Consider the following 27,889-nt stretch of genomic DNA (forward strand, 5'->3'; position numbering starts at 1 on the left):
TTGGGCGCGAGATGGTTCCTTTGTCCCGTCAAGGCTCATTTGCAAAATTTATGACTCAGGGTCAGGACTTTGGTTTGACTCACTTAAAAGGCAGTAAAAACATAGCAGACAACAATTTACAGTAACCTTATCTTTATATTCAGCTAGGACAAGCCGTAAGGTTTAATTTGATACCAAGAAACGTGTATTTGGTACACTTAAAAGTGGATATACACTCTTAGGCTATTAAATATAAGGCCTCAGAGTTTAAACTACACAACGAAACAATTCTAACTAGTTTTGATCTAATATCAGAAATACACAAGTATATTAAACATAAACATATTTCCTTAGAAATAAGCCCTTCTAGGCTTTAAATGAAAGACACACACTTTTCACGTGCCTTTCTTACATGGTAAAGCACGCGGTCCCTCTGTCAATAGCGCATTGTACTCAACAAACTAGCGGGCGCCATTTCAGTGATCTGACAGGGGTTCTTTGTCTTCAAAATCGATGAGTTAATGATTCCCATTCATACGCTACAGAGTGCCGAATCTGTTCAAATCTGTATCAAGTATCACGTGTTTCGCTCCATTCCAGCTGCATCTAGATGTGTAAACAAAACCTTATGTGCACATTACGATATGTGTTATCAGCATATTTTGATATGTGCAAGGTTTCAGGAACCTTAGAAACGGGTTGGGGACTAAAAGTGGTTGAGATCTTGTAATAGAGTTTTGGGGATGGGCTATTTTGATTTTCACACTTATCTACCACCTAACAATGCCCTAACAACCACTCTGAGCACCCTAGATATCTGCTAAAAACACCTTGGCAACAACCCAAAACAGCATCTATCTAGAGAAGAATTGTTCATATTTGTGGCCTGAACAACAAGATACATTTACAATTGTCTTATTTGGCTTATTGTATGCATTTCAAACCAGCTCCTCTGGTCGAATGGCTATCTTTCTCGACTGTTTTTGGAGGGCATTGGTCTTTTCATGATCAAATAGCTATCCAAATGGTAAAAACAGTGACCAAAGTTCTAATCCCTTGACATGATCCGAACACTGAATTAAGCCATATGAAGCTCTATCACCATGCTAATGAAAGCAGACACTGTACAGTATGTGATTGTACCACAGCAACCTTCAGGCATGCGCAGTGCCAGAACACTCTCTCTCTCTCTCTCTCTCTCTCTCTCTCTCTCCTGTGTCATCATACAATAACAGAGCTCTAAAAACCCATTCTCACCATAGCAACCATAGAGGAACATAAAACACTTCATGATCGGTTTAAACGGGGCAGGAAAAACTGGACCTGCTTTGTTATGGCACAATGAGAAGACCAGGGATTTGTGTAACACACCATACTGGGGAGAAGCACGACATCATGGAGTAGCTGGCACACATAGGTAACTTATATCATGTACAATGAACTGAGTGAGATGAATCAGAAATGCTCTTATTAAGTGTATATTGTTTGACTGCTATTTAGAATCCACAAGACATTACGCAAATTATCTTATTAACTGATAATTGCTTGGGGAACCATTCAGAAATGGAGAAACTTAGAACTGTGACTTGGTCTGATTACTTCACTATAAATTGCACACAATTCATCTTTCTCGGCACCAGTTTATTTTTGTATGTTAGTAGAGATATTTTGCCCTAATAAATGGGAAGGAAGGGAGGCAAAGGCAGGAGCCAGTTGTCCACTCACATAATCCCAAACACCCACTACATGACAGCGCGTTCACGCCTCCAGACCTCCAATGGATCACAGCTTGGCTTGGCATAGATACATGCACACGATGAGTATGAGAGAAAAGCATTTAACACTTAACTCTTTCAACTGCATCTCTTTTTATATCAATCATGTGTGCACTGCAATAGCATTTAACAGAACTTTTAATGTAATTGATCCTTTGATTTCTTGGTATAAAATAAAAATACAAATTTGGATATACATTTATAATAACCAATTTTTAAAGCAAGCATCACTGTTGATCATACTATATGTAATATTACTGTAAGGCAGAGGTGGGAGCAAGTCACACATATTCAAGTCACAAGCAAGTCTCAAGTCTTAACCATCAAGTTTCGAGTCAAGTCTCAAGTACAGTGCAGACAAATCAAGCAAGTCAGGGCCTCACCTCAAGCAAGTGGGCCGTATATAGAGAACAGAACATCATAGAGACTTGGAGGTGGGCACTTTTGACTTTGGCCAGTAAGCAATATCCTTGCAGCCACATAGCAACACACAGAATATCCTCTCATATATTCTTGGCAACTGTATAGCAAAAGCTTGGCATCCATCCACAACACCCTAGTATCATTGCAAGCGCCTTACATGTTCTTCAGAAAATTATGTAACGCTCATCATGTATCATTATTTAATGTACATTTTTATAGTTATTGATTCATATAGTTTCATATATATTCACATATATTGTACCTACTAAACTACTGATATATTACACATTATATAATGTTTATAAATATCTTTTAATGAAAGTTAGTAGTGTTACTAAAATTTCATGTTTTTCATGTTGTGTTCTGCATCATCAAAAACCTCCCATCTGTTTGAACGGGGTTGATTGCCGAGTTGCTCCCCAGTAAATATAGACTGCCAGGAAAGTTAATGGAAACCCTACAAATAGTATTTGCACACATTGTTGCCATGGAGACCATTTCTCTAGATGGGATAACAGCAGTAAAGAAAGATCAGAAAGGCTTTAGATGAATTTCAGTGGAGGATCAGTGTAGCATTTTGCACCCATTAGGTTAGTGACTCAATATGTTATGCAATTGCTCCAATGATTTACACAAACTTTTACAGTACCATCTTCTGGTGGAATGAGTGCTGTTAGCAACTGTACACAACAAGTGTATCTGTCTGTTCTCCCGCAAGACTACAAACCTCTCCCATTACAAGTTATACCTACTACTAACCACATCCAAGATTTATTCTGGTCCTTGGCACCACTAAAATTCTCTGATTTGAAGATCTCAAAGATCTCCCTGAGCAATATTCTGACAAGAGGTCTGTGAGATAGGATGGCGGCAGACCATTGAGAGATTTAAAGACCATTAATAGAACTTTAAATTAAATAGCGTACCGGCAGCCAGTGTAGTGATATCAACATTGGTGTGATATGTTCATACTTCTTAACTCCAGTTAGGAGTCTTGCTGCTGCGTTTTGCACCATTTGGAACCTAGAAAGGGAAACATGACTGATATCTGTGTAAAGTGAATATCAATAATCAAGCCGATGATAAAAGCATGGATAGACCTCTCAAAGTTCTTCATCTTTGCCAGCAATCTTAGTTGGAAAAAGCTGGATTTGACCACAGAACTGACTTGTTTGTCAAATTTCAGTGCACTATCCATATAAACTCCCAAATTGTTTACACACGGTTTTACATATAGAGATAGAGGCCCAAAATCAATGTTAGGTGTTTTTTTTGTGTGTGTCTCAGAGGGCCCAAATACTATCACCTCTATAAACTCATTTAACTAACACCTCTTTCATTTAAATTTAGAAAGTTTAAGGACAGCCAGGCATTTAGGTCAGATAGACAGTTTAGAAAAGAGTCTAAGCAATTTGTGTTTTGTTTCAGCAGAAGATAGATTTGAGTATCGTCCATATAACAATGAAACAGCATGTCATATTTCTTAAAAACCCATACCTAATGGGAGCATATAGAATGAAAATAAAATCTGTGCTAGAATAGAGCCCTGTGAAATTCCACAAGTAAGTGGTGCTACACTAGATGACAATGCACCTATATTCACTGAGGAACTTCTGTTGTTAAGATAAGGTTGGAACCACTTCAAAGCATGCTTTTGGATGCCTACTCAATGTTCTAAATGAGAGAGCAGAATGATGTGATCAATTGTGTCAAAGGATACAGTTAGATCAAGGAGCACAAGCATTGAAAAATGACCAGAGTCCACAGTCAACAGTACATCATTCAACACCTTAACCAGTGCAGTCTCAGTAGAGTAGTGTCTTCTGAAGCCTGATTGAAACATTTCACAAGAAATTGTAAAGTTACTGAAAAACTGCCTTCTCCAGTATTTTTGAAATAAATGACAGTTTAGAGACAGGTCTAAAATTTGATCAAATAGTTTGGTCTAAATGTGTCCGTTTAAGCAGTGGCTGAACACAGGCGTGTTTCAAATGATCAGGTACAATTCCTAATTCAAAACTTTTGTTGAAAATAAAGAAATGTTAGTGTCGATTGACTTAAAAACATCTTTAAAAAGCCTGGGAGGAATTGCATCAAACGATGAGCCAGTAGGCTTCAGCTTATTTACAATTTCCTGCAGAGAAGATAGAGAAATCGCTGCCTACATGTCATCGCACATGAAACATAGGCAGACCAGCCAGAACATGTTGAGGATGTGATGTTAAGTCTTATGTCTCTTATTTTGTTATTAAAGAATTGCAGAAAACTATTACACAAAGCTGCTGCCTCATTGAAAGCAGCAGACAACGTGATAGCAGAGGTATAACAGCTTTATCCGTATACAATGTTAAAGGTACAGAAAACATGATAGACTTATGATCAGAAATGGCAAAATCTCCCAATTCCATGTCCAATGTCCATGTAGATGGGTCGGGCCTTTTACCCACTGTACTAAATCAAAGGACTCAATGAGACTGGGGAATTTGTTTGCTAATGAGTTTGACGGGCAGCACATATGAATGTTGAAATAATATGTTATTTCATTTCTTCTCCAAGCAAGTATTTCTGCAATAAGCTATATTTTACGTAAGCACTGAAGGCTACATTCCTAACAGTATTGTATCAGTAAACATACACAGTTTTAACAGGGCAAGGCAGCCCCTCAGCACACCATTGCAGGAAAAAACACTGGCTCAGAAACTTTGGTACAGAACAATCTGGAATCGTGTGTTTTTGCAACTTTATCAGAATGTAGAATCTTTGTGTCACCGGCGGTATTAAAGCTAGAATAAAACAGTGCATTGAATGAAACTGAACACAGGTGTCTCTGTCCGTGTGCCTTTGGACAATTAGTTTTCTCGTTTTGTCTAACCCAACCCCCGTTGTTGTTATTATTAATGATAATTAAATCAAGCCAGTAATTGCAGGAGATTATTGGATGTGAATAAGCCTTGCAGGATATCATCATGGTTTTGAGGAGTGTAAATTATACAAAAGGACCATGGCATTTTTTAAGGGTAGGGGCTCAACCATCATTGTTTGTGTACTGTATTATTATTTATTTTATTCTCTCTTTCAATTTTTTTTTCATTCATAGTTACACCTAATGCTTTCTTGACTTTATTCGGCAAGTATCAAGTTCATTGTCGATGCACTGAGTTCTTCACTTACCGCCTTTCCGAGGCCCGCTCGCCATTCCATTGAATTCATGAAATAAAATGCAACCAAAACGTGCCCTGTTCCTGCTTTACTTTGGCTGATATGCAGTTGCTTGGTTTCTTAAATAAATAAATAAAAAATCATAACCTACCTATTTAAACTTGAAAACAGCCCCCTTGTGCTCAAAGCATGAATCCCAAGTGTAATTAATCTATTGATCATCTGAGTAATTGATCGTCTGTTTATGAAACTTTTTTTGTATTATAAAGGTTAAATGTAATACACCAAAAGTGTATTAAAAGTGTTGCCTGTCCATCTGCACTGGTCTTAGAGAATCACAATAAATACAGGACACTCACATGGAATATAGGCTTAATATTGATAAGATCGGCCATTATAATGAGGTAATAATGTTAAAAAACATAATCAAATTGTGGCTAGAACAGCCTTAATCATGTACAACAATTATTTTAGTTAATTCCCATTAAGCTGTCTGCTAAATGATATTTTATTGTGTAATGGTTAAACGCGTAGTACAGGTAACATCTTGTCTGTATGCAGATCATATAATCCAGATGTTGAAGAGAGAAAACTGCATAATAGATAAGGGTTTCATTTTATTCAATCAGTTAATTGTTGTATCCTAAAAATAATGAACATGGATTGGAGTGGACATAAAATTCTAATGGCTAAGATTCGGACACAAGGCATCCTGACTGTTCCCTCGGGATGTGGGACATGGTGTTTAAAATCAGGACTGTCCCTGTTATTGGGACGTTTAGTCACTCTGTCTCCATAACTGCAATGTTAATTTCTGCAAGCCGTATATTGCTGATAGTGTGTGCTGTCGACATAATTACCTCTGCCTGGATGAACATTTAGTAAATATATTATTAAATGTAAAAAAAAAAAAACTTGTGTTAAATCATATTAACTTGTGGGGCTTTTATACAAAGTGATGCAACTTTTTTAAATTACATTTCTAAATGGGACGTGGCACTACAGTCACTACAACATCATACAACGTTATTAAAAATAAAAATATTATATAATAGACCAACTCCCAGTCAGCATATGGCCAAGTGATGTGGCTTGCAATCTCTCATGCTTCATCCATTAAGAGGCACCTCGCAACAACATGCTGTGCCAAGCAGCAAGATTCTAATACATATGGCATACATAGTTTACAGTCAGTGGTGGTTCGGGACAATAACGAAAATTGAGACATATTTGCAGAGCAATCTCAACTCTAATACTGGTTGATGGGATTAAAGTGGTACAGAAGATGGGGCAAATTGACCAATCAGATGAAAGGGCCATTTCAAATATTCAAGACGTAAACCAATTTTTTTAAACACTGAAGGACATTTTTTTTGCCTTTCCCCCCCAATCTAAAGAGAAAATTTGTTTGTATCTGCTTATTTTATTAATCAGTGTTAAAACCAATAAAGAAAAAACAACAACATATTCTTAGTTTTTCGTTTTTGGGTTAATAAAAGAATAAGAAGGGGTCGGGGTAGCTCAGCGAGCTAGGGAGGGTAGAGTCACATGGAGTAACCTCCTTGTGTTAGTCATAATGTGGTTCTCGCTCTCTGTGGGGCGTGTGCTGTGTTGTGCGTGGATGCCGCGGAGAATATGGGTAAGCCTCCACATGCACTATTTCTCCGCAGTAACGCACTCAACCAGCCACGTGATAAGATGCTCAGACTAATGTCTGAGATTCGTCCTCCGCCACCCTTATTGAGGCGAGTCACTAAGCCATCACGAGGACTTGGAGCACATTGGGAATTGGGCATTCCAAATTGGGAGAAAAAGGGGAAAAAAATCCAATACCAATGTGTTTACACTTTAATAAATTAATGTTGTGAACCACCGCTCACTGTTAACTACGCATGCCATTTGAGGCCGAAATGTGTCGCTGGGCACATAATAAGTGCTGTTGTATTTTGCAAAGCATTGCCTCTAATGTACAATGCGTGCGAGATCACAAGCCCAGACTATATGCTGACACGGAGTTTGGCGTAATATTTATTATTTTTATATTTAATACCATTGTATGATTTTGTAGTAGGCCCTACCTGTGTTTCCATGTCACATTGATAAATACAATGAAGATAGTTCCGTCACTTTGGATAATAATCATCACCATGATAACATATGTGTAACAATTGCCACTTGTCTTGAGTGAACGTTTAATGAGCTCACTAGGTGTTTGTTTTTGTGTTTGTTTGTTCTGGGCAGTATTTGTGCAGTAGGGCCTATGAAAAAAAGCAAAACTTGTTACAACTGTACATGGCCCACCCCCCTTTGAAACGAAAACAAGTTTGGCGATTTAAATATAGACAAGACCAAATTTTTGTAACTTGATCTGAGAGTGACGGATAAAGTTTTTTTGTTTTGTTTTTGCCTATTCCTGAAGTCACAATTGTTTAGTAAGTACGGTTCAAGCAGGGTATGTGCATTGGAGAAAGTTGTCCAGTATAGATATCTTAAAAAGTTCTGAGAAATCAAGTTCAGTTTTGGTTGCATGCATTGTTGTAAGGATAAAATAAAAGTTGAGAACATTACATTTTCCATTGTTTTGACTGACCTACACATCTGCCTGCAGACACCCAGCTGTGCGAATTCATTTATAGATTTAACTAGATTAACATAAGCCCTTTACATGAATTTACTGTGATTTATCAATACCTAGTACATCTTAAAATAGAGATCATGACAAATGAAGAAACTGCCAAACCAGTCACTTTAGAATGCATTTATAGTTCTAGAAAATCTAATCCAAAGTTGTGCTGGACAAACATTAAATGCATTAAGCAGTGGGAATAACCAATACCTTAAAAGAAATGGACAAGCCTCAGAGAAACATATCATGCAATTGAGTATCTAACAAAATGTATAATAATAATTAAAAAAAAACTTGCTGCATTTTTACAGCTAATTTACAGGGTTAAGAGGATTGGTTTAAAATTGTATTACACAGATGACAGAATACAATCTGTGAAATGTAATTTGTAATGAATTTGGTTAGATTACTCGAAGTGTGATTGAATGACTTTGGATGATATCTTTTTAATTATTGCAAAAACTCTCCTCAGATCACAATTCATATTGCTATTTTTTAGTAGATATAATTCTATTTCTTTCTTTTTTTGAAAGAAATAGAATTTCGTCTTTCTTGACGAATATCAGTTGCCTGAGTCTGAGACCGTCAATCTGCAAATCTTATCACATGACTTGTTGAGCGCGTTACCGCGGAGGCATAGTGCGTGTGGAGGCTTCACGCTATTCTCTGCAGCATCCATGCACAACTCACCATGTGCCCCACCAAGAGCAATAACCACATTGTAGCGACCACGAGGAGGTTACCCCATGTGACTCTACCCTCCCTAGCAACTGCCCAATTTGGTTGCTTGGGAGACCTGACTGGAGGTGGTAGTCAGCGTCAATACTCGCTGAGCTACCCAGGTCCCTATAATTCTATTTCTAATTCAAAGTCTTTTGTTATCAAAATTTTTTATAACCAACGATTTACATTGGATTAAAGCCTCCATGTAACAGTACAGTACAGTTCCTTTTCATATTTAGTATTTGAATGCAAGGCTTATTCTGTCACTCCCCAACCCTGCTCATTTTTGTCAGGTATTAAGGTTATGGTCACTGATTTAATTGTTCGTTTTTATTAATTAATTATTACTAATTTATTTATAATTTTTTTTCCAAATGTAGTTGTGTAAATTCATGCCTTAGGACACAAAATATGTGAATGTCTTGCACACGACAGGGTTAGGGGTTAGAATTAGTTACTCGAGGTCTCAAACAATGAATCATAAGTCATACATTTGATCTACTTTACACAAATTTATTGTCTCTTCATGTTCAATACAAAATCTACCAACCAAACTTAAAATTAACCAGTGTTTCTTATGATAGGAAAAAAAATCTATTATTTAGAAATCATCATTTTCGATGAATAAATGAACAAATGGAATAACATCCCCAATTCCAAAAAAGTTGGGACAGTATGATAAATGCTAATAAAAACAAAAAGGAGTGATTTGTAAATACATTCACCCTTTGCTATATTGAAAACACTACAACTACACATTATATGAGGTTTTATCCTTTGAATTTCATTGTTTTGTGTTTATTTTTAATGTACAGTCATTTCAAATCAGATGATTGCAACACGCTCCAAATAAGTTGGGACAGTCGAGTGTTTTCCACTGTGAAACATCACCATTTCTTCTAATAACACTTATTAAGCATTTAGGCACTGAAGACACAAGTTTGTTAAGTTTAAAAAGTGGAATTTTCCCCCATTCATCCATTATGTAGGTCTTCGTTGCCGTATGGTGTCCTTCATAATGTACCACACATTCTCAATTGGAGATGGTCAGGACTGCAGGCAGGCCAATCGAGCACCCGCACTCTCTGATTATTCGGCCAGTATGTGGTTTGAAGTTGCCCTGCTGGAAAATGCTGGGACGTCCCTGGAATAGAAAGTGCTGGATGGCAGGATATGTTGCTTCAAAATTTGTACATATCTGTCTGCATTCATGTTGTGGGATTTAACCATGCCATGAGCACTGACACACCCCTGACCCTTACAGACACTGGCTTTCGGACCTGATGCTGATAACAGCTTGGATGGTCCTTTTCCTCTTTGGCCCCTTTTAGTGTGGACCCTTCGGACCAAAAAACACAGTTCCACTGTTCTACTTTCCATCTAAGATGAGACCGAGCCCAGAGATGTTGGCAGCACTTCTGGACAGTGTTGATGTAGGGCTTCTTCTTTGCACAGTAAAGTCTTAAATTGCATCTGTGGATGTAGCGAGTGGTGTTGACTAACAAAGGTTTACTAAAGTTATCCCATGTTCATGATATCCATATCAGATGAATGATGTTTTTTAAGTCAGTGATGTCTGAGGGATCAGAGATCACACGCACATTCAGAAGTGGTTTTTGTTTTGCGCACCGAGATTTTACCAGATTCCTTGAATCTTTTAACTATATTATGCACTGTAGAGGGTGAAATGCCCCAAATCCTTCCAATTTGTCTTTGGGGAACATTGTTCTCAAAGTGCTGGATTATTTGCTGAAGCATCTGTTGGCAAACTGACAAGTCTCGAATGATCCTTGTTCTTGAAGGACTTTTTGGAGGCTCCTTATACAGTATAAAGTATTATGACATGATTGCCTCACCTGTTTAACATCTCCGGTTTCACATCGCCTTTTTATTTGAACTCGTCAAATTTGTGACAGTCTTAAATTGCCCGTCTCAACCGTTTGAGCATGTTGCAATTGTCTGATTTGAAATTACTGTACATTTTCAAAAAACAATGAAATTCAAGAGGAAAAACCTCATAATGTGTAGTTGTAATGCTTTCAATATAGCAAAGGGTGAATATAATTTTCAAATCCCTAATTGTTTGTGTTTAATAGCATTTATTATACTGTCCCAACTTTTTCGGAATTGGGGTACAGACAATGAAAACTCAGTTCTGTCATTTAAAACGGAGTAAAACTGTGGGTGTTGAGTATGATGATTTATATGATTATTATTTACAATATACATTTATAACATCAATATAGATTTAGATATATTTACAATATTGATATAATGTTTTATATTATATTCATTAATATATTATATCAAACTCAAAACCTCTGCCTGAGTACTTCATGAAAACCAGTAAAGTAAAAAGAACACTTGTTTTTGATCTCCTTGAGGGAGTAGAGAGTAACATCTTGCATGAAGATTTGCTAATCGTTTAAGAACAGCATCTTCATGGTACAATGGGATAAACGGAAAGTTTGATTGTATTTTATTCTGAACCACTGGATGGCACTTAAACCCACCACAGCATTTTTCAACTTTTCTAAGCATCCACTTATATGTCATGACAATTCTATAAAGGTCAGCCAATTGAGATTTGCTAAGTATAGACCAATCAGCCACAACATTAAAACCACCTGCCTAATATTGTGTAGGTCCCGCTCATGCTGCCAAACCAGCACCAACCCGCATCTCAGAATACCATTCTGAGATTATATTCTTCTCACCACAATTGTACAGAGCGGTCATCTGAGTTACCGTAGACTTTGTCAGTTCTAACCATTTTGGCCATTCTCTGTTTCTCTGATGTTTTTTGTTTTGGGCACCATTCTAAGTAAATTCTAGAGACTGTTGTGTGTGAAAATCCCAGAAGATCAGCAGTTACAGAAATACTCAATCCAGCCCATCTGGCACCAACAATCATCCATGAGATTATCTAATCAGCCAATCATGTGGAAGCAGTGCCGTGTATAAAATAATGCAGATACAGGTCAGGAGCTTCAGTTAATGTTCACATCAACCATCAGAATAGGAAAAATGTGATTTGGACCGTGGCAAGTATTTCTGTTTTCCTGGGATTTTCACACACAACAGTCTCTAGAATTTACTTAGAATGGTGCCAAAAACAAAAAACATCCAGCGAGTGGCAGTTCTGCGGATGGAAATGTCTTGTTGATGAGAGAGGTCAACAGAGAATGGTCTGAGAAAAGTCTACGTTAACTCCGATAACCGCTCTCTACCACTGAGGTGAGAAGAATATAATCTCAGAATGGTATTCTGAGATGTGGGTTAGTGCTGTTTTGGCGGCACGAGGGTGACCTACACAATATTAGGCAGGTGGTATATGTGGCGCTTTATCTGCGGACAGTGGACCTTTTGCACTATGCTGGTGCCTCCCTTTGCCACCTTTATATTTGTATGTTTTTTTTGTCAAAACAAACCACTTTTATAATTTTTCCCCATCAAATTGTGTTGCTTCATTAATGCTCAATAAAAATATTTTTTTTTCTGTAATCATACACTGTGAGATCAGTAAACAACACATTTTCCTTAAGGTGTGCATTTAGCTCTGTTTTACCCTATCATGTGGTGCCTGCACCTGCCTACCAGTTCTTGATGCCAACGTCCTTTGAATGTATTGGATCCTGTTCTCACTGAGACTCCCTGCTGTCATGATGTAAAAAACTGTCTAATATCTGCCAGAAAAAAAGAATGAACAACTAATTTTAACATATTATAAAAGGAAGCAGCTGGCTAAAGGCATTAACTTTGCTATTCAGAGGACAAGGGTGATCGGAACGGGATAAGTGGTCAGCCACTCCGGCATGGACCAACACTGCAGCATTTTCCTGAACATTACCAAACAGCCCATTTTAGTTGTTTCATCTCTTGGACACTTTATATTCCACCTGACATATCTAAATATCTTTAATATGAAAAATATACATTGCTTAATATTGTTAACTGTTCTCATTTCATTTAAAATGAATGAAGGCCATACAGAAGATGGGGCGGTTTGTCCAATCAGATGAAAGGGGCCGCCCACATGTTCAAATGAAATATTCAAGCCATAAACCAATTTTTAAACAAAAAAAAGGAGGAATTGAGCTGAATTCTCATTTTCCGTTTGTTAAACTAAATGAAAAACCTAGCCGTTTTTTCCTTTTTTGTCATTTCTTTCCAAAAAGGAAATGGACAAAACTAACATGGTCCACGGACCAGTTTTAATATTCGACATGCGTTTTTGAAATTTGAAAGTTATTTTTAACCTGACATGTGTCTAAAAAATTTGGAGGTTCTGTGTGAGATGCTGAAGAAACAGGAAGATATAATGGTTTCAATTTTGTGAGTGCAATAGTCAAAGACATCCGCCAGCGTGTGTTTACACAGTTAACATAATGGAAAACAGCAGATGCGTACATAGTAAAACAAGGGAAAAACAGTGCAGACACACGAAAAAAAACATTTGGTGTGAACAGCCCCTAATATGTGCAATAAAATATCACATTTGTTTCTGTGACAGCACTAGTCACTGTAAACAATTGTGTGGGGGGTTCGAATCTCAATACACACTGTTTGAAAACGCTATTTTGCTACCACTGACTTTTGCTTTGTGAAGTTCTAGAACTGTTAAATTGCTTACAGCACCTTTCATTAGTCATACAAAACGGACCCAAACCCAGCAGTTGTTCAAGTCCCGTCGGGTTGCAGATCTTTAGTCAGGCTTAGGGTTGAAGTTAAGAACCTCTAATTATCAGCAGTTTTCTTGACCAACCAATGAGTGGCACCATGATCATTTTGATTGTTGCTGGACTGTTTTCTGGTTCCGGTCTCAATAGGAAGCCATGTAAAAACAACCAAAATTAGCCATCTAGACAGATAAAATGAAACATTTTAGGTGTTAGTCGGAGTAAAAATGAGTTCCGGCTCAAGTTGTGTAAGTAGTTAATGATGTCAATATAACTAACCTTGGGCCATAGATTCACGTCATCCACCCACTCCTTAAATGTTAACGGGTGAGGCACTGTCAAAAAATGGTCAAGTATTGGCACTATGGCACCAAATTTTCTTTGGCAAATTTGACTAATTCAATTAAATAAATATCACATTATGCACTAAAAACATATGCCAATGTGAGTAAAACCACTGGAGACTGGAAAACGAAAACGTGGAATCGTGGAACACTTCCGCTTTAAAGCGAAAGATGGATAGCACGGCCTCACTGCATTTTTTACTCATTTGGTTTTATGCTGAGATTTGATGACAATTAAATTCAGCCATGCAAACTCATTTTATTAATTTAATAAGATAAGTCTTTAACTTTGACAGCCCTAGAAAATATAACCTTGATGAGCAATGTTCACAGACAAGAGTTCTAGGGATGTTGGGTTTGGATGGTATTAATGGAAACTTGTATAGCGATTCGCAGTGTGTGTGGTTTGTTGTCTTGCAGGATGTTGACAAACTCTTGTCGTCCACACTCTTCCATTTCAGTGAAAACTTTTAGTGTAACTTTCTCATCCTCCTAACAGCTAATGAAATTCAATGGAATCATTTTTAAAGCAATATTCAGTAGTTTATGTAGTTCTTGCAGTTTTGCACAATGATCCTTTCCTCCACAGACTGTCATCTAGACATGTCCCGTGCAATCCCAGAGGTGCAATGGAGGTGGATAGAGCTCCATGACTCCGTGTCCATGGGCTCTGTGGAGAGGAGAGTCCGGACGGCTGCGGGAACCAGACAGTGGAGGATCCTTCGCCAACCCAAACCCAGACACTCAGTCCTGGATGAGCGCAGACTGCATCATGCTGCTTGGGAAGGTTGTCTGGAGCAAGTCAAGGCCATGCTGGACCATGGGGTTCCTGCTAACTGCCGGTTAGTGTCCTAAAATCTTTAACTTATCATAGCTTTTCTCACCTAAAATAAGGTGGGTATGGGCAGGCCCTGACAGAATCGGCTGGCTTTTTTCTGCATTTTCTGCGCTGATTTTTAGGGAACATCTGCATAATTCTGTGGAAATTAATAAACAGCTAAATGTATTAAATGGACATGAAACTACTATACTCTCACTGGAAGGCCTGTGCATAATGAAATTAGCCAAAATATTTTATAAACAAACATGCAAGGGGTGGGGAATGCATAGAACTTTTATGAAAGTTCTGTGTGTGCAGATTCCATCTTTTTCCAGCCTTTCATTCTGACCAATTCTCCTTGTTGCTCTTGATTTGGCATATCGACGCATGTTGGTCATTCAGCATCATGCCATCCAGTTTCTTGAACATGGTAAAATTGAGAAATCCATAGCCCTTAGACCCACTTTTATCACAGATGACTCTACAGGACAGGGTGTCCCTGAAAAATGTATTATAAAGGGCTATGTCATTGATGCCCTCTGGCAGGCCCTTAATGCAGATGTTTCCAATCATGCTGGACCTGCAGCAGTCCTATCAAAACAGGATTAAATCTAGGACGAATAGGGTGATTCAACATGATGCTGAAATAAAACAATAAACATAAATGGTAACTAAAAACAATAAAACACTTGTTAATGCCATAAATTCATAAAAATGATGTAATATTTCAGCTCTATACAGCCGTGGCCAAAAGTATTGTCAGTTTGCTGCTTCAGTATTTGTTGATTATTTTTTCACATGTTTCTATGGTATACTGGAAAACAATAATAAGCATTTCTTAAGTTTTAAAGGCTTTTATTGGCGAAAACACTCAATATGTGCAAAGAGTCAAAATTTACAGTGTTGTCCCTTGTTCTTCATAACTTCTGCAATTCACTCTGGCATGCTGGATATCAGCTTCAGGGCCAAATCCTGACAGATGGCGATCCATTCTTGACTTATTAGTGCTCGGATTTGATCACAATTTGTTGTCTTCTGTTTGTCCACTCGCCTTTTGAGGATTGACCACAGGTTCCCTTTAGTTTAAGATGCGGAGAGTTACCTAACCACGGATCCAAAATGTCAATGTAATGATCTCCAAGCCACTTCATTATCACTCTTGCCTTGTGACATGTTGCTCCATCATGCTGGAAAATGCCCGGATCATCACCAAATTGCTCCTGGATCGTTGGGAAAGGTTGCTCTTGCAGGACGTTTTGATACCATTCTTTACTATGGCAGTGTTTTTGGGTAGAATTGTGAGAGATCCCACTCCCTTGGATGAAAAACAACCCTACACATAGATGGTCTCAGGATGCTTCACTGTTGCCACGACACAGGATTCATGGTAGCGTTCACCTTTTCTTCTCCAGACTATCGATTTTGCAGATGTCCGAAACAGTCGGAGGGGGGCTTCATCAGAGAAAATATCTTTGCACCAGTCTTCTGCTGTCCAATCCTTGAACTTCCTGCAGAATTTCAGTCTGTCCTAGATGTTTTTCTTGGAGAGAAGTGGCTTCTTTGCTGCCTTTCTTGACACCAGGCCATTTTCCAAAAGTCTTCGCCTCACTTTGCCTGCAGATGCACTCACACCAACCTGCTGCCAATATTGAGCGAACTCTGCACTGGTGGTGACACGATTCCGTAGCTGTCTCCTCAGGAGGAGACGGTCCTGGTGCTTGCTGGACATTCTGGGATGTCCTGAAGCATTCTTCACTGTAGTTGAACCTCTCTCCTTGAAGTTCTTGATGATCCGGTAAATGGTTCTTTCAGGTGCAATATTCTTTGCAGCAATTTCCTTGCATGTGAGCCCATTTTGATGCAAAGCGATAATAGCGGCACATCTTTCTTTAGAGGTGAACATTGCTAACAAGAACACAATGATTGGAAGCAATTATTCCCTCCTTTTATAGCAATCAGTCTGCTCTTATAATCCAATCAGAATGACAGAGTGATTTCACTTGACTAGTACTCGTTCACAATTTCCCAGGTGGTGCTAATATGATTAGTGAAATGATGTTGGCTGGTCATTTTGTGCCAGGACCCAAAAAACTGTGAAATTTGGGTATTTGTGATTTTTTTATTTTTTTTTTTGGGCCAATTAATCTTTTTGCAATTTTTTTCAAATACATCTGATCGCTCTGCACAATCATCTAGAAACAATGTGAATCAACACCACAACAACTGAAGCAGAAAAATGCGTGAAACACAATATTTATGTCACTGCCAATACTTTTGGCCACGGCTGTAGGTCTATACAATGCAAGTGAATGGGTGCCAAAATTATGAAGCTCCAAAATCCACATAAGAATAAAATAAAAGTACTCCAGAGAACTCAGGTGGTTAAATCCATATCTTCTGAAGTGACATGATAGGTGTGGGTGAGACACAGATCAATATTTATTCTCCTCCCTGCTTAGTCAATTTTATATTTCACATTCTTTTTCTTCTTTTTTTGGTGATTTGCATTCTTTGTGCATATCGCCTCCTACTGGGCAAGGAGGAGAATTTATGATTTATATTTTCACCCACACCTATCATATCGTGTCTGAACACATGGGTTTAACCACTGGAGATTACTTTAATGCTCCCTATATGTGAATTTTGGAGCTTAAAAATGTTGGTACCCATTGACTTGCATTGTATGGACCTACAGAGCTGAGATATTTTTCTAAAATCATAATTTGTGTTCTGCAGAAGAAAGTCATACACATCTGGGATGCTTGCAGGGTGGGTAAATCATGAGAGAATTTTCATTGTCGTTTAAACATTTAAGAATGGCATTAGGTTTACAATTTCAACAGTGCAAAGCCCTAAATCAGCATTGTAAAACTAGTGAAGAGTAAAGCAGAATATGAAAATGTAATAAAGTCAGGTGGATTCGTGACATCAGCTGAAAAGGAAAGTTGCTTTTAGAGGCAAAGAAAATCATTACATTTTGATAATAGTAAATATAGGGTCAGTTTGGATTTCAATTTGACATTAATTTAAAAATAAATACACAGACATACGTTTTGCTGACTGTGCCATGTTGAATTTTCAGGGATCCATATGGTTGGACAGCTCTCCACCATGCTTCTTTTAGGGGTCATCTCACACTGGTCAAGTTCCTGTTGCAAACAGGCCAGGTGGAAGTAAACAGTCAGGACTTTTTCAACTGCACCCCCCTGCACCGCTCCTGCAGTGGAGGAAACCCAGAGACCACAGAGTTTCTCCTCCAGAAGGGGGCATCACTGGAGATGCGGTCCTGCTCCGGCCATACACCCCTCCACCTGACTGCAGCTAATGGACACCTGGGCACGGCTCGTGTTCTGCTCCAGCACTTGGCTTCAGCGAACCCTCAGGACTTTCATAAGTGGACACCCCTGCACTGGGCGGTGTTTGGTGGCTGGGGAGACGTTGCCGAGCTCCTGCTGGATAATGGGGCGGATGTGGAGGGAGGTAAAGGTGTGGGCATGAGCCCACTGCAGCTGGCGGTGCTGTCTGGGAATGAAGCTGGGGTGAGACTACTGCTCCAGCAGGGTGCAGATGCCAATACGAGGGGTCCAAATGGCAGAACAGCCCTGCATCTATGTGCCTGCTATGGAGATAAGAAGGTTAATATAAAAGTTTTCTTTAATCAGTATCTTTGCCTTGTTGTTCTTTAAAAATATACAGTATAAATCAGTGGTTCTCAACTGGTTTTGCTCCAGGACAGGTTTTACAATGGAAATCTACCATAGTAAAAACTTTAGCTGTATTTAATGTATCGTGGGTCGCATTTCCTTTTTATATTGCATAGTATGATTATGGTTTTCAGGTATAAGGGTACACATCAAGTGACATTATTTTTGTTTGTTGTTGATTTTTGCTTGTTGTTGATTACCATGGTTAGGTCAGTGTAGTTAGTCTTAAATAATAGTAATAATAATAACAAATTATAATATTTATGAAAAAGTAGCCAAAACACTTTTTGAAACTTTTACTACAACTGCCACTGTTGATATAAAATGAGGTCTAATAGATTCTACCTATAGATTATTTCATATGAAACTATAAAAAAAAAACCCGAAATAAAACAGTTACTTTCACTCATGTAAAATTGTGAAACAATTATGTAAAAGTAGATCATTAATGCGAGCTGGTTCCGTTACAATTGCGCTTAAATCGTACCGTCAAAAATACTGCAGTGCGGATGAGAAGCCTTTAGCTGAATGCGAGATTTTCATCACTTGGACAGTCACCCTAAATAAAAAAAAAACGTTTATCGCTCTGACCCATTTGCAAATTCTTTTAAACATAACCCTCATTTCAGTAATCTGAAAAAGTAAACAAAAGATTTAGGGGCAGGACTTAATTTTTGCCATAAGGAATTGATCGTTCATGAAAAGTGGGAGTTCTATAAGGAGGATGAATCTTGAAAAAAAAAAACAATAAACATATACAGTAAATATTTAAATAAATGCATACCAAAAATAAATAAATAATAAAAACCAAATCAACATATTCATGCATTAATAAATAAACTAAATATCTGAAATAAATAAATGTGGCAATAGATTAAAGAAATAAATATTTACAGAAATAAATACATAAATGAATAAATTAATAGAGAAGTATATATGTAATAAAGAAGAAAAGCAGGGAATACTTTTTGTATGTATGCACATATACACTCACCTAAAGGATTATTAGGAACACCTGTTCAATTTCTCATTAATGCAATTATCTAATCAACCAATCACATGACAGTTGCTTCAATGCATTTAGGGGTGTGGTCCTGGTCAAGACAATCTCCTGAACTCCAAACTGAATGTCAGAATGGGAAAGAAAGGTGATTTAAGCAATTTTGAGCGTGGCATGGTTGTTGGTGCCAGACGGGCCGGTCTGAGTATTTCACAATCTGCTCAGTTACTGGGATTTTCACGCACAACCATTTGTAGGGTTTACAAAGAATGGTGTGAAAAGGGAAAAACATCCAGTATGCGGCAGTCCTGTGGGCTGAAAATGCCTTGTTGATGCTAGAGGTCAGAGGAGAATGGGCCGACTGATTCAAGCTGATAGAAGAGCAACTTTGCCTGAAATAACCACTCGTTACAACCGAGGTATGCAGCAAAGCATTTGTGAAGCCACAACACGCACAACCTTGAGGCAGATGGGCTACAACAGCAGAAGACCCCACCGGTACCACTCATCTCCACTACAAATAGGAAAAAGAGGCTACAATTGGCAAGAGCTCACCAAAATTGGACAGTTGAAGACTGGAAAAATGTTGCCTGGTCTGATGAGTCTCGATTTCTGTTGAGACATTCAGATGGTAGAGTCAGAATTTGGCGTAAACAGAATGAGAACATGGATCCATCATGCCTTGTTACCACTGTGCAGGCTGGTGGTGGTGGTGTAATGGTGTGGGGGATGTTTTCTTGGCACACTTTAGGCCCCTTAGTGCCAATTGGGCATCGTTTAAATGCCACGGCCTACCTGAGCATTGTTTCTGACCATGTCCATCCCTTTATGGCCACCATGTACCCATCCTCTGATGGCTACTTCCAGCAGGATAATGCACCATGTCACAAAGCTCGAATCATTTCAAATTGGTTTCTTGAACATGACAATGAGTTCACTGTACTAAAATGGCCCCCACAGTCACCAGATCTCAACCCAATAGAGCATCTTTGGGATGTGGTGGAACGGGAGCTTCGTGCCCTGGATGTGCATCCCACAAATCTCCATCAGCTGCAAGATGCTATCCTATCAATATGGGCCTTGTTGAATCAATGCCACATAGAATTAAGGCAGTTCTGAAGGCGAAAGGGGGTCAAACACAGTATTAGTATGGTGTTCCTAATAATCCTTTAGGTGAGTGTACATACATATATACATATACATATATATATATATATATATATATATATATATATATATACATATATACATATACATATATACATATACATATATATATATATATACATATATATATACATATACATATATATATATATATATATATATATATATATATATATATATATATATATATACACACACATTTGAAGTCAGAAGTTTACATACACTTAGGCTGAAGTCATTAAAACAAATTTTTTAACCACTCCACAGATTTCATATTCACAAACTATAGTTTGGCAAGTTGTTTAGGACATCTACTTTGAGTAATGTTCCAACAATTGTTTACAGACAGATTTGACTATATCACAGTTCCAGTGGGTCAGAAACTTATATACACTAAGATAACTGTGCTTTTAAGCAGCTTGGAAAATTCCAGAAAATGTTGTCAAGCCTTTAGGCAATTAGCTTCTGATAGGAGGTGTACTGAATTGGAGATGCACCTGTGGATGTATTTTAAGGCCTACCTTCAAACTCAGTGCCTCTTTAATTGACATGGGGAAATCAAAAGAAATCAGACAAGACCACAGAAAAACATTATTGTGGACCTCCACAAGTCTGGTTCATCTTTGGGAGCAATTTCCAAATGCCTGAGTGTAGCACATTCATCTGTAAAACAATATTGCACAAGTATAAACACCATGGGACCACATCATACCGTTCTGGAAGGAGACGTGTTTTGTCTCCTAGAGATGAAAGCAGTTTGGTGCAAATCAAAACCAGAACAACAGCAAATAACTTTAAGATGCTGGAGGAAAGTTTTAGACAAGTATCTATATCCACAGTAAAATGAGTCCAATATAGATATAACCTGAAAGGCTGCTCAGCAAGGAAGACGCCACTGCTCCAAAACAGCCATAAAAATGCCAGACTACAGTTTGCAAGTGCCCATGGGGACAAAGATCTTACTTTTTGGAGAAATGTCCTCTGGTCTGATGAAACAAAAACTGAACTGTTTGGTCATAATGACCATTGTTATGTTTGGAGGAAAAAGGGTGAGGAACCCATTGAAGAACACATCCCAACAGATCAAAGCCAAAGAACACCATCCCAACCGTGAAACATGAGGGCATCATGTTGTGGGGGTGCTTTGCTGCAGGAGGGACTGGTGCACTTCACAAAATTGATGGCATCATGAGGAAGGAAAATTATGTAGATATATTGAAGCTGCATCTCAAGACATCAGCCAGGAAGTTAAAGCTTTGTCGCAAATGGGTCTTCCAAATGGACAATGACCCCAAGCATACCTTCAAATTTGCGGCAAAATGGCTTAAGGACAACAAAGTCAAGTGGCCTTCACAAAGCCCTGACCTCAATGTGAAAATTTGTGGTCAGAACTGAAAAAGCGAACAAAAAAGCCTACAAACCTGACTCAGTTACACCAGTTCTGTCTGGAGGAATGGGGCCAAAATTCCAGCAACTTACTGTGAGAAACTTGTGGAAGGCTACCCAAAACATCTGACCCAAGTTAAACTATTTGAAGGCATTGCTTTCAAATACTGAGTGTATGTAAACTTCTGACCCACTGGTAATGTGATGAAAGAAATAAAAGCTGAAATAAATAATTCTCTCTACTATTATTCTGACATTTCACATTCCTAAAATAAAGTAGTGATCCTAACTGACCTAAGATAGGGAATGTTTTCGACGATTAAATGTCCGGAATTGTGAAAAACTGAATTTAAATGCATTTGGCTAAGGTGTATGTAAACTTCTGACTTCAACTGTGTATATACTTATACATATACATACATGCTGTAAAACGTAATTTGTAACGAATTCCAATATTTGGATTACTTCTAAATTTTTACACTTTAAAAACTCTTTAACTCTTTAAGACTTTTTTGATATTTTTACAGGAAAACGATACAAAAATTATTATCAAGAATACGCTTTTTGCAATAATATCCAAGGTCTTACTAGAAAAAAATGAATTATGATCCAACGGGAATTTTCTTGATAAAAAATACGATCGTGTCTGGTAACATGTGCATGTAAAATGGTAGTTTAGTGTAAAGCTGACAATTTACACAAGGTTTATTTCTATTTCTTCTGCTCCAAACTTACGTTGAACTTACTTCTCTGTCTGCTCGTATGAATGTAACACATCATAAGAAAGTGTTTCACTGCTGTTCAAATGCACTTTGGATCGCATCATTTATATGTATAAATGTTTTCCATCTGAAAGGACTAAATATTAAATGAAACAAATTACATTAAAATGCAATGTAATCTCTTCAGTAATCAAAATACATTTTGAATGTAACTGTATTCTAATTACCAATCATTTAAATTGTAATTGTAGTGGAATACATTTACTTATATTTCATTGGGGCGGCTGTGGCTCAGTGGGTTGGCCACTAATTGCAAGGTTGGTGGTTCGATTCCTGGCCCACATAATTCCACATGCCGAAGTGTCCTTGGGCAAGACACTGAACCCTAAGTTACTTCCAATGGCAGGCTAGCAACTTGCATGGCAGCTCTGCCTTCATTGGTGAGTGTGTATGTGAATGGGTGAATGGGTCACATTTTAAATTGCTTTGAAAACCGCTTAAAGGTTAAAAAAGCCCTATATAAGTACAGACCATTTATATATTGTATTTTAAATATGTAATCCCATTACATGTACTCCATTACTCCCTAACCCTGTAAATACAACAGTGAGTTTGAATCTGATTGGACATTCCATGAGCACTGATGGTCTCACACCAAAACTAAAGTGTAAGAGCAGTGCATATGTGTTAAGAGCTACTGTGTGTCTTTTTTTACATTACATATGTTAGCCTGCAGGTGGTGGCAAGATTATTTTTGTGTATATGAGCCAGTTAGGTGACGTGAAGTGAATCCGTGTCAGCCAGTGTTTACATACAACAGTACTACGTGATTGCTCATATAAATACTAAATTGCTAATGCTAGGAAATAAATTTAAACTGCTTCAAATGAACAAATTGAGAGACCCAACAGACAGATTAATTACACAAGGCACTTACCTTTTACCAGACTTTCCACATTGGAGAGGACGTGCTGTTTAAAATGGCAGAGTAGATTGTGGTTTCTATAATGAAAGACTTTTGTGCACCGCTACTGCAAAATAGGGAGATATACCCCTGCTTGGACAGTTACACTTCCACTGAGAAAGCTGATCTTCAGAAAGCTGACACCATCTCTGATCGGGTGTGGCAACAGGTGATCACACAAGCTCCATCTCTCTCTCTGTCTCTCTAACAAGCACACGCACACACACACACAAACACAAACACATACACACAAACACATACATACATCCTTGTTTATCCAATAACTTGTTAGAAACAGAACAAACCGTGATACTATTTCTGAAGTGACATTTTTGACTTGCTAACAAAGGCTTGGACACATCATTTGGTATGAACCAGCAACATCAGATTCTGATCCGTCGCGTAAGAAAGTAGTTCCATGCAAAAATGAGTTTTTTATGACCGTACTCAGTTTTTTCTAAAAAATATTTTATTACAATTACGTATACATAAAGTCACCTATCAACACCCAAATACATTTGTTCCCATACAGCCCTGTTCCTGGAGCATAGCTTGCATTCCCAAGGCTGCGAATTCAAGGTCTTGTTGCCCTTTTGGCTGTATGCTTTCTGTCACGCCAACTGTGTACTGTGAAAATAGATGGCATTTGGGTGGGTGAAGAGCAATGTATTGTTTGGGTCTCCTTAGCACCATCTTTTTTATTTCTCTACCATCACGGTTTTCCCTACTAGATTCTCCAGCAGCTGTTATCAGGAGGGGCCAAGGTTGACATCAGGGATGGAGATGTAGCGTCACCACTGCACCTGGCTGCCCGCAGTGGCTCCAGGGCAGTGGTGCACCTGTTGATTTTGAACGGAGCAGGACTTGAGGAACGAGACGGCCTCAAAATGACACCACTGCACTACTCAACACTCAAGGACAATGTTGAAGCTGCCAAGCTCTTGCTGCACTACGGGGCAGATGTGAATGCTACTGAGAGGTTGGGGCAGACACCTCTGCACCTGGCCTCTGAAAGTGGTCATTGCAAGGTGTGTTGATTGTCTCTAATTATAGCTTTCATAAATCCAAGTTTCCTTAAAACTGCACTCAGTAATGTTTTGCTAATGTTGCGCTGATACAGCATCACACAAGATTAAAAGTCTGTTGAACTCCAAAAACTATTAAAAAAGTACCTTAAATGTTCCATAGAAATAGCCCAAATGACTCATAAACTATATTCTTAGTCTTAATTTTTCCATTACAATTTGGGACAAAATGTCTCAATTTTTAGCATTTTGAGGGATTAACAACAGGATGGGTCCCTCTTTAATGTTCCGCTGCTGAAATATGGGACAAGAGGCCATAATGTAGGATGTCACGGCTAAAATGGGACAGTTGGCAACCATAGGTCCACGTGATAGGCTGTTGTGACCCGGTGCCCCACCTACTTTGATGACGACAGCTTTTTCCAGTTTATTTCTTCACTCAGTTGAGATCGGTGAATGCAGTGCATGTATATATTACTTTAAATAATAAGTGTTTAAACCAGCTTCTTTTACTGATCTCATGTGATTTCTACTCATAAAATAAGGCATGTAGTCATTAAAAACACATTTTAATGTCACATATGCTGCACGCGTCTCATATTTACGCGTCTCATATTTAAATGCTCTACTAAACACAGGCCATAGCTGCTTGGGTGTTGTCCAGTTGGTTGCAAACAGTATACCGTGGCTCAACTGTTTCAACCTTATTTCTAGCACTGAGCTCCAACTTCATTGGAGCCTTAACTGATAGTGGCGAGCCATATTTGAATGTATGCGAGTGTGAATGAGATTTGAGAGCTACGTTTGGACAGGAGGGAGAGCAAATGTTGCCAGAATTTTTGGGTAAATGATTCCTTTAAGCTTAAAACACATCTCATCACAGGAGAATAAATGTGGCACACAAATAGCTTTATAATTTTCACATGTGTCTGTTCCTAAAGACCACTTGTGATTCAATCCACAGGTACTGAAGGTACTGCTGGACAAAGGTGCTGATCCCTCTGTAAGGAGCAGATGGAGAGAGACTGCAGAGGACATAGCAAGAACACAAAATCAGCTTTGGATACTACAGCTGCTTCAGCAACACCAGATGCTCAAAATGAGAGAACAAGCTCAGGAGAGTGCTGCTGTGCACAGAGGGAAAGAATGACAGTGCTGAGTGGTGTTCCAAGAATGCTGATATTTTGTATAACAGCTCTAGAGTGTTTCACAGTTTTTATCTGCTGCCTGCTTTTCACCTTACGGAAATTGTCATGGTAACCATAATTTCTGTCAAAATAGCAGAATACCTGTACTGGAATATGGGCAAAGTGGGACACTTTTGGAAATTGTACATTTTCTGGCACTTTTAATTATGATCCTAATGCCATATAACCAGACATTATACCTTAATGGAAAGCTTAGGATGACTCCAACCTTGTGAAAAGAAAAAATTAAGAAATACTGGGGAACAGAACCTTTAAAGACCCTCTTTTGACCAAACCCCAGATTTTTTTCAGCAAAGCTTTTGACGCTTGTATAGTCAAAGTGGGATACTTTATTATTCCCCACAATATAGATGGATCTGTACTTGAATAATGTTTATTGTTGCTAGTATATGTCTCTGGTGACAGTCGAACATCTGCTAAGCTGGCAGCATTGCAGTTCTCTTTGAAGTCGGTCACGTCAACGCTGTGTCAGTTAGCTGACCCTATGGGGAGCTCTTTTCAGGAGTGACGATTTCTGAAGCCCATTATAATCACAGCAATTTTATTGGCAGATGGTGCTTGGCGTCCCGCCCTCAACGCATGTGTCATTGAGAGCATAATAGAGAGCGGCGGAAAGGCTCCTTCTGGGCAGAGCATGTGCTCCTGATGTTGCCAGCCCTGTGAAGCAAAAGCTTGAGATGTTCTGCCATTTGGCTTGTCCCTAGCTCCCCGCACATTTATGAAACATGTCGATGTGGCACTCGCTCAACTGAGGCAGAGCACCATCCGTATTTTGAACTACCTCCAAGACTGGCTCCTGTTAGCTCCGTCGGAGATACTGGCATGCTCGCTCAACTGAAGCATTTGGAACTCAAAACCAATTGAACCAAGAGTGTCTCCTTCACACTCCTCCTTCGGCATGAGACACGATTTGGTGGCCATCTTGGTACTCTTGTCCGATGAATGCAGTTCACTCTATTATCCAGTCGGCAAGTCTCCTTCTTCGGCATGAGACATGATTTGGTGGCCATCTTGGTTCTCTTGTCCGGTGAATGCAGTTCACTCTATTCTCCAGTTATATTTAAAGTGGAGCTCTGTTTGCGACGTCCTACTCTTTTTGGAAAGTAGAGAAATAGGTATTCAATCAGTAGTACAGAGTGATGGTATAGGGTCCCCATAGCTTCAGCTCACTGATGCAGTGTTGAAGTGACCAATTTGAAAGAGAATAATCAGGTTACAAGTGTAATCCTGGTTAACCCATGCATGCCACTCGACTCGCTGTTAGGGATTGAGAGATGTGCTCTCCTCCCTGCAGAAGGAAATCCTGACAAGATGGTGGCGTAATTACACTTGTATGCTCGCGATGAAGCGCACGTTGAGGACGGGATGCCAAATGCCATTTGCCAATAAAATCTGCATTATTATAAAGGGCTTCAGAGAAGGGCTTCCTCTCACTCCTGAGATGAGCTCCCATAGCATCAGCTAACTGATCAGCTAACTGATGCTATGTCCAGTTGTAACCTGAGCGTTTTGTTTCCTCACAAATCATCTTCCAAACATCTGACAATAGAATGCCTTTATGGTCGGAGACATCCGACTTTGAACAGAATGCAGCATAACTGTCCCACTTCACCCATATTTACCTTAGTTATTATTACAACTGTACAACCACAACTCCTAACAGTTTAAGAATCTTTTATGACCGTGCTAGCTTATACCAAGTTGACACATTTTTATTGTAAAAGCAATAACTGTTATGCCTATGGTATTATAGTGGATAGTGTGATTACCATGGTACATTTTGTAAGGATCTACAGTATATGGGAATAAAATAATTTTAAACATTCAGACACTGGGCTGTCAATGTCTTAAAATAAGTTATAACTTGAGCACATTATAATGCTGTGATAACAGTGGCTTGCAGTATCGTCTACCAGCTCGTCTAATTTTGTTGCTCACGATACTGATGATCACTACTTGGGTGACGTTAGGCACACGACTGTGGAACGTCTCTGCGGACTGGTACGATTCACTGGACCTGTTGCAGTTCCTGTAATCGATGTCACTGGAACATCCCGTTCCAGAAACAACCTAAAATCTAAAATTCTGAAAATAAACATGAACATCTTCAAATGCACATACGTATATTTGAATAACAGAGATAGTTTCCCTAAAGGAACAAAGTATATGACTCCACTGAAACTAA

The 27,889-nt window shown here is 38.6% G+C and overlaps 1 protein-coding gene across 1 annotated transcript; it reads left to right on the forward strand.

The window, feature by feature from the left end:
* The first annotated feature begins 1,244 nt into the window (after positions 1–1,244).
* ankrd67 (ankyrin repeat domain 67) lies at positions 1,245–27,502 on the forward strand. Its single transcript, XM_052096644.1, has 5 exons — positions 1,245–1,396; positions 14,298–14,550; positions 17,611–18,163; positions 24,203–24,499; positions 25,461–27,502. The coding sequence occupies exons 2-5, from the start codon at positions 14,312–14,314 to the stop codon at positions 25,644–25,646; spliced, it is 1,275 nt and encodes a 424-aa protein (XP_051952604.1). The 5' UTR covers positions 1,245–1,396; positions 14,298–14,311; the 3' UTR covers positions 25,647–27,502.
* The last annotated feature ends 387 nt before the right edge of the window (positions 27,503–27,889 follow it).

This window comes from Xyrauchen texanus, chromosome 29 (assembly GCF_025860055.1).
Source record: "Xyrauchen texanus isolate HMW12.3.18 chromosome 29, RBS_HiC_50CHRs, whole genome shotgun sequence".
Taxonomy (NCBI): domain Eukaryota; kingdom Metazoa; phylum Chordata; class Actinopteri; order Cypriniformes; family Catostomidae; genus Xyrauchen; species Xyrauchen texanus.